The sequence below is a fragment of the Doryrhamphus excisus genome, chromosome 10 (genome assembly GCF_030265055.1).
Source record: "Doryrhamphus excisus isolate RoL2022-K1 chromosome 10, RoL_Dexc_1.0, whole genome shotgun sequence".
NCBI lineage: Eukaryota > Metazoa > Chordata > Actinopteri > Syngnathiformes > Syngnathidae > Doryrhamphus > Doryrhamphus excisus.
Genome location: NC_080475.1, coordinates 1,784,438 through 1,797,929, shown reverse-complemented (window position 1 = coordinate 1,797,929; position 13,492 = coordinate 1,784,438). Strand labels below are relative to the sequence as shown.

General features: G+C 39.7%; 2 protein-coding genes across 5 annotated transcripts in view; both read left to right on the top strand.

Moving 5' to 3' along the window:
- LOC131137562 (chemerin-like receptor 1) overlaps nucleotides 1–3,098 on the top strand; it is a 26,287-nt gene extending 23,189 nt beyond the window's left edge. For all 4 annotated transcript variants that reach the window (XM_058085671.1, XM_058085673.1, XM_058085672.1 and 1 more), the window contains one exon: nucleotides 203–3,098. In XM_058085671.1, the coding sequence (XP_057941654.1) occupies nucleotides 203–1,353 (1,151 nt within the window). In that variant the 3' untranslated portion in view covers nucleotides 1,354–3,098. The remainder of the gene's footprint in view (nucleotides 1–202) is intronic.
- The window catches only part of LOC131137565 (chemerin-like receptor 1), a 25,887-nt gene extending 12,395 nt beyond the window's left edge, over nucleotides 1–13,492 (top strand). Inside the window, exons 2-4 of the mRNA XM_058085675.1 lie at nucleotides 8,191–8,305; nucleotides 8,563–8,627; nucleotides 12,291–13,492. Coding sequence (XP_057941658.1) covers nucleotides 12,306–13,418 — 1,113 coding nt within the window. The 5' untranslated portion in view covers nucleotides 8,191–8,305; nucleotides 8,563–8,627; nucleotides 12,291–12,305 and the 3' untranslated portion in view covers nucleotides 13,419–13,492. The remainder of the gene's footprint in view (nucleotides 1–8,190; nucleotides 8,306–8,562; nucleotides 8,628–12,290) is intronic.

Below are 13,492 nucleotides of genomic sequence, written 5' to 3'. Positions count from 1 at the left end.
TTTTAAAAAAAAAAATTATATTTTTTTGCTCCAATTTAATTATTTTTTAATTGATTTTTGTTAAAATGTCAAACCAAAATATCGTTATTGAGAACAACAAGCTCCGTTTTACTTGTTATTGTTATGCTATGGGTAAGAAAATGTGTTGGATTGTCCATCACCGTTTTTTTTTAACAAGCTAAACGTGTTCTTCCTGTTTCAGGTCTCAGGACAATGATGGAGCTAATGAGCGTGACACCTTACTATGACATCAACAGTTCAGAAGCCACCATCTTGAACGGTACGATGTACGAGGATGACGAGTACGACTACAAGGATGACCACGCCGAGCTGAGGCAGTCCCTCAACATCATGTCTCTCATCGTTTACTGCCTGGCGTTCGTCCTTGGCGTGTTGGGCAACGGCGTGGTTATCTGGGTAACCGGATTCAAGATGAAGAAAACGGTCAACACGGTCTGGTTCCTCAACCTCGCTGTTGCCGACTTCCTTTTCACGGCATTCCTTCCTCTGAGCGTGACGTACACGGCTATGGATTTCCATTGGCCGTTCGGGAAGTTCATGTGCAAGCTCAACAGCACCATTAGCTTCCTGAACATGTTTGCTAGCGTCTATATCCTGATGGTGATCAGCATCGACAGATGCGTGTCGGTGGTGTGGCCCGTTTGGGCTCAGAACTACAGAAGTGTCCAGAAGGCGTCCGGCGTGAGTCTTGGCGTTTGGGTGGTGGCTCTGATTCTGAGCACGCCATATTTCATCTTCAGGGACACGGGACCGTCGTATAACAATGAAGAAATCATCAACTGCTTCAACAACTTTGCATTCTCCGACGACTACGTCACGCCTCATGTGACCCAACTGCGGTTCTTCCGCCATCAGGCCATGACTATAACACGCTTCTTCCTGGGTTTCGTTGTCCCTTTCACCGTCATCGTGTCATGCTACGCTGTGATAATCCATCGCCTCCGCAGGAATCGAACCCTTGCCAGCCAATCCAGTCGTCCCTTTAAAATCATCGCCGCCGTCATCGCTACTTTTTTCCTATGCTGGGCTCCCTATCACATCCTGGCTCTGATTGAGCTAGTGAATCACATGTCTTTTTACGAGAGTGAGATACTCGACCACGTCATCACGATCGGAGTCCCCATCGCCACCAGTCTGGCATTTCTCAACAGCTGCCTCAATCCACTACTCTATGTCTTCATGGGCCAAGATTTCAAGGATAAAGTGCGTAAATCCATCCTGAAAGTACTTGAAACTGCTTTCCAGGAAGAGGTTTCCCGTTCGTACACTTACACAAACTCAATGATCACCAGTCGAAGCAAAGAGAAGTCCGTCTCTGAAGCCGAGGTATAAAACCGTCTACGTTAGAGGACTCTATTTGTATATAGCCTTTGGAATTGTATATGACAAATATTCATTGTATCCTGTTCCATTTCCATTGACTATGTTTACATGCGGTAATGGAATCTAGGTCATTTTGCAGTTGTTAACCACTCATTTGGATCTGAATATTAACTCATGTAGACATGTGAATTGGAAAAATAGAATATTAAGTTGTTATTCCGCACGGTCACTGCTCAGATTACAACGGATTTGGATTTGTTTGGGTTCGGCATGGTGTTAACCAGAGGGAAAACAAATACTTAAATATTATGGAGTGATCTATGGGAACCGTCATATTTTTTTTCGACTAGTATCTGAAAAAACGTCGAGAAAAATGCTTTTGTGCACATCAAATTCATGGACCACTCGGACAGGAGCAGGATTATTATAGCAAGAACACATCATCATTTATACCGTCTTTTTCGCTGTTAACTCCCCATGTCTGGTCCTCAGCGTAGCGAAGGGGTGCTCAAAGCTAACAGCTGCTCCGAGTGTAAACAATGGAGCAAAACGCAAGCTACAAAACATGCAAACTCCACACAGAGATGGCCGAGGGTATAAAGAAGTATATTCTCTTTTTTAAATAAATATAGAAAAAGTAAAAATATAATGTTGAATCTTCTGTGCAATCATGCTGCAGTCACGGTAGTCTCTCTACAGCCGGGTTAGCGGCGTTAGCGTTTCCATCTCACGTTCCCCATTACAATATATAATAAATAGACAATAAACATGGTTTATCCAGCAACCTTTATACTGTCTTTTTTGCTGTTAACTCCCCATGTCTGGTCGCTCAGCGTAGCGAAGGGGTGCTCAAAGCTAACAGCTGCTCCGAGTGTAAACAATGGAGCAAAACGCACGCAAACATGCAAACTCCACACAGAGATGGGAGTTCCAGAGGGTGGAATCGAACATGGGTCTCCTAGCTGTGTGGCTAACCACTCATCCGGCGTGCAACCCAAGAAGACTTACTTAAAAAAACAAAATTGAAGTTTTTCCTCTGATTTAATTATTTTTTATTGATTTTTGTTAAAATCAATTAAAAACAACACATCATCAGTAGGGTAAAACTAACCCGTATCACGACGGTCTAACCCAAATCACGTTCCCGTTCCCTCGGAAGAATCGACATCCAAAGATCAAAAAGCAATGTCGCTATGAACTGAACACTTGGCCGTCACAATCATCAATTCAGCAACTCAGAAATCATATATTATTGTTGTTATTTTACTCATATTTCAAACAAAGATTCAATATTTTTCCAAAAAACACGTCGTCTTCTATTCAGGTCAATACTTTATTTACAGTTTGATTAAGCTGACTGTTCAAAATATCGTAACCAAGCTGTGATGCATTTTGAAATGTGTGTTTTTTTTATTGCCATGAGCAGTATGAATGCTAATTACGCTTGAGACTAACATTGGGAAATGATCATTCTGTACTTCCATTTCCATTGACTATGTTTTTACATACGGTAATGGAATCTATACACTCGAAAAATAAATGTTTAGCCTCAACAAAAAAAAAAATCCACGCAACAGTTTCCATTAGTCTTTCTTAGTTATGACAACTTAATTTGAAATTGCTTTGAACCAAGAAACAATATTGCATTGCATGAATTAGCTTTTCCTCTTCACGAAAAGCTTATTTTAAGTAATGCTTACTGAATAATTGTTGTCATGGGACAAGTTTTTAAGTTCATAACTCAAGTTAATAACTCAAAAGTCAACTGATGTAATCATTTTATTCAAAGTAGTTTAATTTGTTGTCAACTTAATTATAATATATATATATATATATTATAATTAAGTTTTTAATTTAATTAAAAAAACAAATAAATAAAATATATATATATATTTATATATTTTTTTATTTGTTTTTTAATTTCAAAAAATTAAAAAAAAATTTAATTAAATTGAAAAATATATGTATATATATATATATATATATATATATAGAAAAAAATATATATATATATATATATTTTTTTTTTTATTATTATTTTATTTTTCAGAAAAAATGTGGCTGTGGCACTTGGGTGACAGCTGCCGTAGGTAGCAGTTACACGGCTAAACTAGTCCGAGACTAACATTGGGAAATGATCATTCTGTACTTACTTGTGTACAGTATTTCCAACATACACTAAGAACTAAACTTACTATAAAATAATAACCATTATTTCACAAGCTCTGGTTAAAGCTAATTACACATATTAACAGTCATGTAACATACTTCAACAGATGTCAATATTAATTACCCCACAAATGGATATAGACTCCAATGTGTCTCCTAAAATGCTTTGTTTGTTCCATACATGGCTTTGGGAATATTATTCCAATGCTAAATACTGTTCCTTTTTTTTGGGAAGGTTGCACGGTGCATTTCATTAGGTCCATTTGCCCCTGTGATTATACAATGTTTTTCTCCGAAAATTGTTTTGTTGTTGTTTGTTGAGGCCTGCTCGTGTGTACACACTGCCTTGTTTTTTTTTTCGACTAAAGCCTATTTCTAATGTAAAAAAGTGTAAATGTTGAATACATTATGTATGTATATGTACAATAAAAGTGTTTGTTAAAAGACTCAATAAGTGAAGCTGGTGTGTTACTTGCTTTGCTCACTTGTGACCTCCAGTGGATTATAACAAGTACGGTTTTATTCATGGTTCGATTCTCTGCTTGAGCATCTTTGTGTGGAGTTTGCATGGGTTTTCTCCGGGTACTCCGGTTTCCTCCCACATTCCAAAAACATGCTAGGTTAATTGTCGACTCCAAATTGTCCATAGGTATGAATGTGAGTGTGAATGGTTGTTTGTCTTTATATGAAGCCTGAAGACAGCTGGGATAGGCTCCAGCATACCCCCTGACCCTAGTGAGGATAAGCGGCATAGAAAATGGATTAATGGGTTTTATTCATATGGTTTAACATTCATTTTCTACCGCTTATCCTCATGAGGGTCGCCAGGGTGCTGGAGCCTATCCCAGCTGTCTTCAGGCGAGAGGCGGGGTACACCCTGGACTGGTGGCCAGCCAATCACAGGGCACATATAGACAAACAACCATTCACACTCACATTCATACCTATGGACAATTTGGAGTCGCCAATTAACCTAGCATGTTTTTGGAATGTGGGAGGAAACCGGAGTACCGGGAGAAAACCCACGCATGCACGGGGAGAACATGCAAACTCCACACAGACATGGCCGAGGGCGGAATTGAACATGGGTCTCCTAGCTGTGTGGCCTGCGCACTAACCACTCGTACGGTTTTTGCTCCAATTTAATTATTTTTAATTTATTTTTGTTAAAAATGAATTAAAAAATAGAGTGAAAAATAATAAAGTTATAACTAACCGCTCTTCCGCTATGCAGCCCCTAGTATAGTCTATAGTGTTTAATGTATAGTATGTAGTATATATATATTTTCCCTAGCGCTTGCCTTCACTAGATATGCTGGAGCCTATACCAGTTGTTGAGAGTTGTTTCATCATCCATTGTGGTGCATTTGCTGCTGTTATGTTCTTCAGGTAACCAGCAGGGGGAACTGTTTTACATTTCTTTCAACTGTCAGTTTACATGTCAATTATTGGTCATTATTATGCCCATAAAAGAATCCCACTCTCCTTACCTCTATTTGACTGCAAAATGTTTTTTCTGTTGCATTTAGTACAGTGGTTGCATCATTGACATCAAGTGATGTTTTCATATTACTATTTACTGTTACTGGCTTTATTGGTTTCCTCCTGGAACTGTGATTTTCCCAGTCTTTGTGTTCTTATTGCTTGTCATTGGTTGTCAGTATAAATACTCCCTAGATCAGGGGTCTCAAACATGCGGCCCGTGGGCCAAATGTGGCCCGCATGACACTAGTTTGAGGCCCCCGCCTTGATATGAAAGTTTAATGTTAGTGCGGCCCGCGCAAGTTTGATATGGATGCTGTATGGTATCATGTACCCAGAAAAAATGATTACGTTTGATTAATGTTCATGTTAAAGGTTAAATAACTGTTAATAGTTATCCTCCGTATCCGTGCGGAAGTGGTACGTTTTTGGCTATTTAAGTTTAAAGGAAATAACTTGGAGGCTACCGTTTAGGTCGCTAGCTCTCTAGTTTGCGAGTTAGCATGTGTCTCAAGACCCTGCAGTTGCGCAATATGTTGTAAATTAAAAAAAAGTATAAATGTGACTATAGTCGTGTTTTGTCATGTCTACAGGGCTCTAATAATGCTTTGTTCATTTTAATCTGAAAAAAATAATTTGTCTACCCACCAACTATATGTGGTTTCTTAAGTTTTTATTATTTGCCGTTTTATTATTATTATTATATTTATTTATTACTGATTGATTTTCTTTATTCTTGATTTGTTTATTTATTTTTCATCTTATTTTGTGTAGAAAAATAAAAAGTAAGATATTTGAGAACAGTGGAATGTTTTATCAGAGCTTTTATTGTAGAAAATTGGAACCAAAGCGAAGTTTTTTAAATTTTTTTGTTTTTTTGGAAAACCTGATGCGGCCCAGTCTCACCCAGACCCGAGCTCCAGTGGCCCCCAAGTAAATTGAGTTTGAGACCCCTGCTTTAGACATATCCTAGATGTAATTTCTTTTTAGATATCCCGCCATCCATTGCATTGTGAAGTTAAAATGGCTGCACCATGTTGTTCCATTCCCAGGGATCATATTTCCAATCCGAACTTGCCAAGTCCAAGGCTCCCGAAATTGTATGTCTGTCATGTGAATATTGTTATTGAGACGCAGCCATATAGTCTCACTCAGGGTCGCGCTTTTTGGGCTTAATTTCTGTCTATTCCAATGTGGGTTTGGCTCTGTGTTTTTTATTGGCTTTCTAAATGTGTGTTTCATCCATGTCTGGTTTTGTTCATCTTGACTGATTTCAGTTTTCTTGTAATTCCCCTTTTGGCTGTCAATTAGTATCAGCTAATACATTACAGTATTATTCTACCCTGACAGTATGCTCAGTGTCAATAATTACAATAATCGTCATAATAATTTGTTATCTGCTTAAATGATTGACTGAAGATAATGGATCTAAAGTATGTATTGCTGTCACTGTGACTTATTACTATGGTTTGATTTTTGTTTCTACGTCAATACAGCTGAGCTCAAGCCTTTTTGATCCAATATGTTACACTATTTACATCAAATACAAGCAACTTGTCCCAAGGTCAAGAGACAAGACAAAACAAAACAACTGATAACGAGACACTAAAACGGGAAGCCGTCTAAGCGTCAAGGACGGAATAGGCAGAAAATTGAACCTTCAGGCTACAATGCATAGCAAATCTTTTAATATTAACTCACTGCCATGTAAAGAAAAGTAGTGTTTAGATTATTAACGCACGAGAAGTAAATACAGTTTTGGCCAAGAGGAAAAGAACTACACAACAATTTTTACTAAAATAAACATAATAATATATAAACTGTAATATAATACAGCTAAATAATGCATAAGGCTAAAAATGGTTTTATTTCATTTGAACATGCATCAGATTACAATTGAGTGCATCCCAAAATCAGTTCACAGTTCCACATGTCCAAAAAGAGTAGGAAGAAGCAAAGCTTATTAAATCCTACCCCTCCAACTGGTACTTGTTACATTTGTTCACTTCCTGCTTTCCATAATACAGTTTAAGTTCATTCATTCATTCATTCATTTTCTACCGCTTTTCCTCACGGGAGTCGCGGGGGTGCTGGAGCCTATCTCAGCTGTCTTCGGGCGAGAGGCGGGGTACACCCTGGACTGGTCGCCAGCCAATCACAGGGACAGTTTAAGTTTTTTTTTTTATATTTTTAACAAAAATAACCAATTAGCTAAAAATGTCATCCAATACTTAATAATGATAGAGAAATATGATCTCAGGGAAGAAGTACATTTGAAACACTTCTATGCTAGGACTACGTTAAAAAGCCATAGCATTTCAGTATGTGGAATCAAACTATGGAATGGATTGAGTAAGACCCTCAAACAATGCACAACGATGAGCCAATTCAAGAAACAATACAAGCAGTTGATGTTTGCTAAATACAAGGATGAAGAGTCTTTAACCAGTCATGATGTGCTATACATATCACTATATTGACACTTACTATGGTACCCATTATGTCATTGGATGGTCATATCACCTCGTACTTTGGTATGTGACAAAAATAAAAAAATACATTTTAAAATTTTAATTTTAATTTTTTTAGTTTTTAAAATTTTAATTTTAATTTTAATAACAAAAAAATTAAATTTTAATTTTAATTTTAATTTTAATTTTAATTTTAATTTTAATTTTAATTTTAATTTTAATTTTAATTTTAATTTTAATTTTAATTTTAATTTTAATTTTAATTTTAATTTTAATTTTAATAACAAAAAATTAAAATTAAAATTAAAAAAGGTTAAAATATATTATGAAAGCAGGAAGTGAACAAATGTAACAGTTACTGATTGTAAAAATATCAGATGGAGGGGTAGGATTTAATAAGCTTTGCTTCTTCCTACTCCTTTTGGACATGTGGAACTGTGAACTGATGATGTGATGCATTCAATTGTAATCTGATGCATGTTCAAATGAAATAAAACTATGACCATTATACCATAATATATATTATATATAAAATAAAATAAACTGTAGTGCCCCAAAGCCCCTAAAATGAGTAGAATAGGGCCCCTTTAACACTCACATTGTAAGGCAGCGAGAGCCTCATACTGCATTAATAGTGTTAACCATGTGTGCATTGCCAATACTGTAAATTTAATATCTTAAAATAGATACAATTTCATACTTTTTTATTGTCTTTTCTTGCTAGATTGAATCTACAGAGACGAGAGGAGGCTCTGGAACATGATGGACACAAAGAAAGCGGAGAGGTCGGCGGGGGTTTGTATGGAATGCATGGCGAGTGATGGCAAAACCGGAGACTTGTGAGTAATTGAAAGCATATGTGGAAGATCAAGAGACAGGGATAGGCAGGAAGGCAGGAAGTGTCTATTTCAAAATAAAACATCAAAACAAAACAAGCATTTTAAAGTGGGGTGGCGGGGGACATGGAATAGATTTCATTGAATATTTTTTTTTCCGAATTACAATATATGAATACAACAAACTGGAGGATTTTAATGTGAAATGTGTTGAGCCACTCAAAGTGAGCAGTTTCATCATACGTCTATTGCTTTATTAGCGCAATGGATTGGGGCTGCTTCTTCTTTTCACCCAGCCTAACCCAACTGGAGATCTTTGAGAAAGGTACTGTGGAGTTGTCATTTCTTGTTTTTATTGTTGTTTGAGATTTTCACTCGAGCGGGAAAATTGATACAGTCTATGGCATAATTATACATCCCAATTTGCATATGGGAACTAAAGAAAATCAATTGGCAACAGTTATGTGAAAGAATGAGATTATATTCTTGTTTTACATACACATTTTTTGCACAAAACGGCTGCACGGTGGTCGAGTGGTTAGCACGCAGACTTCACAGCTAGGAGACCAGGGTTCAATTCCACCCTCGGCCACCTCTGTGTAGAGTTTGCATGTTCTCCCCGTGCATGCGTGGGTTTTCTCCCACATTCCAAAAATTGGCAACTCCAAATTGTCCAATGTGAGTGTGAATGGTTGTTTGTCTATATGTGCCTTGTGATTGGCTGGCGACCAGTCCAGGGTGTACCCCGCCTCTCGCCTGAAAACAGCTGGGATAGGCTCCAGCACCCCCGCGACCCTTGTGAGGATAAGCAGTAGAAAATGAATGAATTTTATGAGAAACGAACAATTATGAGGCTGCACGGCGGTCTAGTGGTTAGGGCGCAGACCTCACAGCTAGGAGACCCGGGTTCAATCCCACCCTCGGCCATCTCTGTGTGGAGTTTGCATGTTCTCCCTGTGCATGGGTTTTCTCCGGGTACTCCGGTTTTCTCCCACATTCCAAAAACATGCTAGGTTAATTGGCGACTCCAAATTGTCCATAGTTATGAATGTGAGTGTGAATGGTTGTTTGTCTATATATGTGACCAGTCCAGGGTGTACCCCCCCTCTCGCCTGAAGACAGCTGGGATAGGCTCCAGCATACCCCCCGCCCCTAGTGAGGATAAGCGGCATAGAAAATGGATCGATGGGTTTTATTCATATGGTTTAACATTCATTTTCTACCGCTTATCCCCATGAGTGTGAATGGTTGTTTGTCTATATGTGCCCTGTGATTGGCTGGCCACCAGTCCAGGGTGTCCCAGGACTGGGATAGGCTCCAGCCCCCCCGCAACCATCGTGAGGTAAAAGCGGTACAAAACATTGCACAAAACATTCTAATGACTTGACTTCTAGTGATTTGCCTGGAGGTTTTACACCTTAGACCAGGGGTGGGCAAACTACGACCCAGGGGCCACATGCGGCCCACCAAGCGTTTGAATCGGGCCCGCCAGTTGCTTTCTAAGTATTTCAATTTTTAACATACAAACTGGCAACATGACTTGCAAGTTGGATGTCTTATTTAGTAAAAAATAAACAAAATAAAAATGTAAAATTAAATAACATAGTTTGATGTGGTCTGATGTTTAAAGTGACATGAGAACATACATAGTATAACACTTTTACAGATACAATTAGACAAATAATTCAAGGAAAATTATAAGCATAAACTAGTGTGTATGTTTGTGTGTTAAATTCTGGCCCCCCTAGACAATTTTGTTAACTGAATGCAGCCCACGAGTCAAAAAATTTGCCCACCCCTGCCTTAGACAATACATGAGTGACCTCAATAATTGTTGACTATAAATGCGTTTAAAGACGGAGGTCTCCAAAAATGGCTGCATATTCTCCGCTTTCATCCTCACATAGTCAAAAACTTGATTGGACATTCTAAATTGTGGATGGTTCTTTGTCTATGTGAGTCAACTGGGATAGGCTCCAGCTCACCCACAAACTTAATGAAGAAAATACATGGAAGTCTCCAACAATATTCTTCAGACTAGTAACAGTGAGAGGACTTTAAATAAGACCCTGAGGCACGTCCTTATTGATGGACAGAATACAGTTTTGCCAATATTCATGTCAACGCTAATAAAATGAAGTCACAAAAAAGAGGTTGACTTTGTTGGTTGGCAAAGGGACATAATGAAATGATGAAGTAACCATTTTATTGTCGACAGAGGAAATTGCAGAAATGTTCCATAATTGCTTATTCTCTGTGAACAACATTGGTCACTGCTTCTCAAATCATGGGCTGATACAGACATATGTCAATAATTTGACTTTTGAATACACTTGAATTATGCAATGCTCTCCATTTTGTTGCATTTTGCTGGATTTGGTTTTGAGTTGGGCTGCACGGTGGTCTAGTGGTTAGCGCGTAGACCTCACAGGTAGGAGACCCGAGTTCAATCCCACCGTCGGCCATCTCTTTGTGGAGTTTGCATGTTCTCCATGTTTTCGCCAGGGACTCCGGTTTCCTCCCACATTCCAAAAACATGCTAGGTTAATCAGCGACTCCAAATTGTCCATAGGTATGAATGTGAGTGTGAATGGTTGTTTGTCTATATGTGCCCTGTGATTGGCTGGCCACCAGTCCAGGGTGTACCCCGCCTCTCGCCCAAAGACAGCTGGGATAGGCTCCAGCATTCCTATGTGACCCTCGTGAGGATAAGCGGTAGAAAATGAATTAATGAACAAACTTAAAAAAAGGTCACAGGTCTGGACTCGAGTCATGAGATTTGGACTCAAGTCACACTTTTGATGACTTTGGACTTGACTTAATATTATTACCAAAGACTTGCAAGAATTTGATACCAACGACTCAGGACTTAACTCGGACTTTACCCTGGTGACTTGAAAATGCTTGACATTTTCAGTGAATGAGTAAAAGTAAGGGCTGCACGGCGTTCGAGTGGTTAGCGCGTAGACCTCACAGCTCGGAGACCTGAGTTCAATCCCACCCTCGGCCATCTCTGTGTGGAGTTTGCATGTTCTCCATGTTTTCGCCAGGGTACTCCGGTTTCCTCCCACATTCCAAAAACATGCTAGGTTAATTTGCGACTCCGAATTGTCCATAGGTATGAATGTGAGTGTGAATGGTTGTTTGTCTATATGTGCCCTGTGATTGGCTGGCCACCAGTCCCAGGGTGTACCCCGCCTCTTGGCCAAAGACACACTTTTCAATGACTTTGGACTTGACTTAATATTATTACTAAAGACTTGCAAGACTTTGATACCAACAACTCAGGACTTGACTCGGACTTTAGCCTGGTGACTTGAAAATGCTTGACATTTTCAGTGACTGAGTAAAAGTAAGGGCTGCACGGCGGTCGAGTGGTTAGCGCGTAGACCTCACAGCTATGAGACCTGAGTTCAATCCCACCCTCCAAAAACATGCTAGGTTAATTTGCGACTCCAAATTGTCCATAGGAATGAATGTGTGTGTGAATGGTTGTTTGTCTATATGCGCCCTGTGATTGGCTGGCCACCAGTCCAGGGTGTACCCCGCCTTTCGCCCGAAGACAGCTGGGATAGGCTCCAGCACCAACAACTCAGGACTTAACTCAGACTTTAGCCTGGTGACTTGAAAATGCTTGACATTTTCAGTGAATGAGTAAAAGTAAGGGTGATTTGCTGGCCACCAGTCCAGGGTGTACCCCGCCTCTTGCCCGAAGACAGCTGGGATAGGCTCCAGCATCCCCCCATGACCCACGTGAGGATAAGCAGCAGAAAATGAATGAATGGTTTTGAGTTCAGTCTGTACAGTACAGGGAAATACATAAATAGATATTAGTTTCGCAATCGTATTCCAAATCAGACGGGGCAGGAAAACTTCTCCGTCCCTTTGGGAAGCATGACAGAAAATAATCGAACCATCAACGTAAGCTATGATCGAGGGCTATTGCAATGATAGAAAAATCACACATTTTATTTTATTTTCAACACAGGCAATTTTCAAGGCAATGGAGATTACGTCCACACCTTTCTCCCGCATCAATACAACAGGTGTGACTGGAGAAGATTTCTCCGAGTCAGACAACCTTTTGGGAAATCGTACAACCGATCCGTTTGCTGAAGTGAGGCGGTCTCTCAACACCATGTCGATCATTGTTTATTCACTGGCTTTTGTCTTTGGCGTGCTGGGCAACGGTTTGGTTATCTGGGTAACCGGATTCCAGATGAAGAAAACAGTCAACACAGTCTGGTTCCTCAACCTCGCCGTGGCCGACTTCCTCTTCACCGCATTCCTTCCTCTAAGCGTGGCGTACACGGCTCTAAATTTCCACTGGCCCTTCGGCAAGTTCATGTGCAAGATGAGTAGCGCAGTTAGCGCCATCAACATGTTTGCCAGCGTCTATATCCTGATGGTGATTAGCATCGACAGATGCGTAGCAGTGGTGTGGCCCGTTTGGGCTCAGAACCACCGAAGTGTCCAGAAGGCGTCCCGTTTGAGTCTGGTTATATGGATGGTGGCTCTTATTCTGAGCATTCCATACTTCATCTTCAGGGACACGGGACCATCGTTTTTTAGCGACGACGTCATCAACTGCTTCAACAACTTTGTTTTTTCCGACGACTTCTTCGCGCCTCATCTTAATGACCTACGACTGTTTCGTTTTCAGGCCATGACCGTGACTCGTTTCCTTCTGGGTTTTGCTATCCCCTTCATGGTCATCGTGTCCTGTTATGTGGCTATAATCCACCGTCTCAGGAAGAACCGAAACCTTACCAGTCACTCGAGTCGGCCTTTTAAGATCATCGCTGCTGTTATCATTGTCTTTTTTATCTGCTGGGCTCCCTTTCACACCCTTGTTTTAATGGAGATGGTCAGCTACAGGTTTTTAAGTGTCGTGTTCCAAAATGTGGTAACTATCGGAGTCCCCATAGCAACCAGTCTGGCTTTTATCAACAGTTGCCTTAATCCATTCCTCTACGTGTTCATGGGTCAGGATTTCAAAAATACAGTTTGTACATCCATTCTGAAAGTCCTGGAGAACGCTTTCCAGGAAGAGAGCTCTCATGCAGACTCAAAGACAGTTGAAACCAGTCAAGGTAATGACAGTACTCAAGTATGAGTGATGTGTTGGAAACTCATTTCGAGCAAATACAAGAAGATGTCTCTTGAATATATTTTTACTGTCTGATAAAT